The sequence below is a fragment of the Erinaceus europaeus genome, chromosome 9, assembly GCF_950295315.1.
Source record: "Erinaceus europaeus chromosome 9, mEriEur2.1, whole genome shotgun sequence".
In the NCBI taxonomy this organism is placed as follows: Eukaryota; Metazoa; Chordata; class Mammalia; order Eulipotyphla; family Erinaceidae; genus Erinaceus; species Erinaceus europaeus.
In genome coordinates this window covers 117,121,016-117,124,266 of record NC_080170.1, presented here as the reverse complement: position 1 = coordinate 117,124,266, position 3,251 = coordinate 117,121,016, and the positions used below count along the sequence as shown (strand labels likewise).

Below are 3,251 nucleotides of genomic sequence, written 5' to 3'. Positions count from 1 at the left end.
TTCAGCTGACATGTAATATGGTTTAATTCAATGAACCTAATCACCTTGCCCTGAAAATACCTTATTTGGAAATATCAGTCATTTGAAGCAGGCCAGGACTCTTGTATGGTCTGCAGAATTCTCATTCCTTTAGTCCAGGTAGACAGAGCATCAAGAATAGAAACACAACCTGTTAGTCATTGCACCACTTACTTGCTAGTGTACTTGCTACATAAGACAATCATATAGGGGTCCAGTGGTGGTGTACTTGGTTGAATAAAAATATTATCATGTGCAAGGACCCTGGTTCAAGTCCCCAGACCCTACCTGTAGAGGGGAAGCTTAATAAGTTGTGAAGCAGGGCTGCAGGTGTCTCTCTCTCCCTCTCTATCTCCTTGTTCCCTCTGAATTTCAATCTGTCCTACAAAATAAAATAAATAAACAGAAATTATAAAAGAAGAAAACCATCTAATTTTTTTTGTAATTTTTTTCTTCTATGTTAAGATTAGGAGTACAACACTGAACAACAATTTTCCTGGTTCAAAAGGGAACAGTGCAAATGCTCGGTGCCATGGAGGAGGATGACCTCCTAGATTTGATTACTTTTGCTTTCTTTTATCCTTTGACATCACCTGTTCCCTGATTTCACCCCAGCCCTGCCTGCTTTGAAGCTGTAGACAAATTCAATCAACCACTTGGATCACATGTGTCAGAAGAATGTGGTTCCCCAGTTCTCTTGGCTCGCCTTTCACACTGGCCTGTTGACAGTCCTTACAAATTTCATCTTCTGCCTGGGTCAGAGGAGCTCTTACCCAGAGATTCATAATTTCCTGTATACAGTGCGACTTTCCATATCAGCAGCAGCCAGGGCTACTGCTGGATGACGGTGCAAAGAAGCATAATTAATATCCACAGGCAAACAAACTGCTGTCTTCGTGGAAAACTCTGAAGTACAAAGAATGTTTATCCACTGATCCAAGCAGCTCAAAGTATCCCTGGTTGGTTGTTAAGCCTGACTTACCACCCCCCACCCCACCCCCTTTATTGGCTGAGAAAGTTGCCTCACCTGATTTGTAAGTTTACCTGTCCTAGTCTGCAAAGGGGTGTTGGGGTGGTGGGGTGGGTAGAGGACCTCAGCCAGTTAACACTGGATTTCATCTAGCTCCAAGTGGCAGCTTTTATTTGGAAAGGAAAAAAAAAGTTTTTAGTTCATTCCTGCAGGGAAACTTGTCTTCCCAGGGGCACAGAGAACTGTGCTGTGGAGCTGCCCTGCCAGGCAAGAAGTCAGAGGGAATAAGGCCCCTCCAGGAGGATCATGGCGACCTATGCCTTACAAATCGCTGGCCTGGTGCTGGGGGGAGTTGGCATGGTGGGCACCATGGCTGTCACGGTCATGCCTCAGTGGAGAGTGTCTGCCTTCATAGGAAGCAACATCGTGGTCTTTGAAAACCTCTGGGAAGGATTGTGGATGAGTTGTATGAGACATGCCAACATCCGAATGCAGTGCAAGATCTATGATTCCCTGCTGGCTCTCTCTCCGGACCTGCAGGCATCCAGGGGGCTGATGTGCGCTGCCTCGGTGCTATCCTTCTTGGCTTTCATGACGGCTATTCTGGGCATGAAGTGCACCCGCTGCACAGGAGAGGATGAGAAGATGAAGAGCCACATCCTGCTAACAGCCGGGATCCTCTTTATCCTCACGGGCACCGTGGTGCTTATCCCTGTGAGTTGGGTTGCTAACTCCATCATCCGGGATTTCTACAACCCCATAGTGGACGCTGCCCAGAAGCGTGAGCTGGGAGAAGCCCTGTACATAGGCTGGACCACTGCACTGGTGCTGATGGCAGGAGGGGCGCTCTTCTGCTGTGTTTACTGCTGCACTGAAAAGAGCAGTAATTACAGATATTCTATCCCTTCCCATCGCACCACCCAGAAGAGCTATCACCTGGAAAAGAAATCACCCAGTGTGTACTCTAAAAGTCAGTATGTGTAGTGGTGTACATTCTATCATCTATCTATCTATCTACCTATCTATCTATCTATCTATCTATCTATCTATCTATCTATCTATTTATCTATTATCTATGTGTCTATCACTTATCTATCACCAATATATGTATTTTTAACTTTATTTACAAAGCCATGCAAATGGCAAATGACTAAGAGATATCCAGTATTTTATAAAAAAAAAAAAAAAGAAAGAAAGAAAGAAAAAGAAAAAGAAAAACGACTCAAAAACACATTGTTTTGCTGTTCTTAAGTGCCTAAGATTAATTAGAGGAGCCAGGCTCCAAGGATTGATAATTATGGGATATCCACATATATTGATGTGATTGTTTAAAGGAAACACAACGTTCTCTAGAAGCAGTCCCTGCATGTCCCTCATTCTGTTGGTCATTTCAAACTGGCATTGTTAAAGGGTCCTATTTTACAACTGTGATTTCTCTGTGGTATGGCATTATGTATACAGATGTGTGTGATATTGATATCTCACATTGCTAGAGATGTGATATGCCGATGTAATATGCTGAATTGATAGAATTTTTTCCGACTCCTGCTTTCCAGGGGAACCGGAGGATGAGATTAAAAACAGTTAATATTAATTGTTTAAAAACAGCTTGGTGATTCATGCACTCGGTTTATATGGAAGGCTCAAGTGAAAGCTTTAATCAGCAGTGTAAAAGAAAATAAAAGGCTTTCTGATATCCTGTCTTTCAGCCTAGGAGTTAGAAATCCTAGCTCCTTTATCCTCTTCTCCCAGAGGCCTTCCTTTTCTTGTATATTAAATTAACATTTTTTAAAAGGCAGATATTTGTCAGTAGGCTTTGCATTCAAACTGCTTTTCCAAGGCTATAGTAAGAAGAAAGATAAAGTTGTGGTCTAAGAATCATTAAGGACTGCAATAAGTGATTTTTTTTCTCTCTTAATCTTTTGTGGTTGGACAGAATACATTTTAACAAGAAATCATATGTGTATGTGAATAATTATTTGAACACAAACTTTGGGCTGTTATCAACACAAGTAGCATGAATAATAATGTCTTGGTTTTGACTGTCTTACCAATGAAAGATGTTCTGTGAGCTCCATCTTCTCCCAAAGATATGTTTTATGTTTGTTTCATTTTGCTCAGTTTTACAGAGCTATAGAAATACTATGCATTTTCTCCAATCCAGTGCAACCAATAGCCCTATTTGAAAATTGGTATCTCTGTTTTTCTAGCTATACCTATTGTTTCCTTTATATTAATAAACCATGTCTTTATAATAATTTAA

At 41.3% G+C, this 3,251-nt stretch overlaps 1 protein-coding gene across 1 annotated transcript; it reads left to right on the top strand.

Moving 5' to 3' along the window:
- Window positions 1-1,088: 1,088 nt before the first annotated feature.
- CLDN8 (claudin 8) lies at window positions 1,089-3,251 on the top strand. Its single transcript, XM_007528558.3, has one exon. The coding sequence runs from the start codon at window positions 1,295-1,297 to the stop codon at window positions 1,970-1,972; it is 678 nt and encodes a 225-aa protein (XP_007528620.1). The 5' UTR covers window positions 1,089-1,294; the 3' UTR covers window positions 1,973-3,251.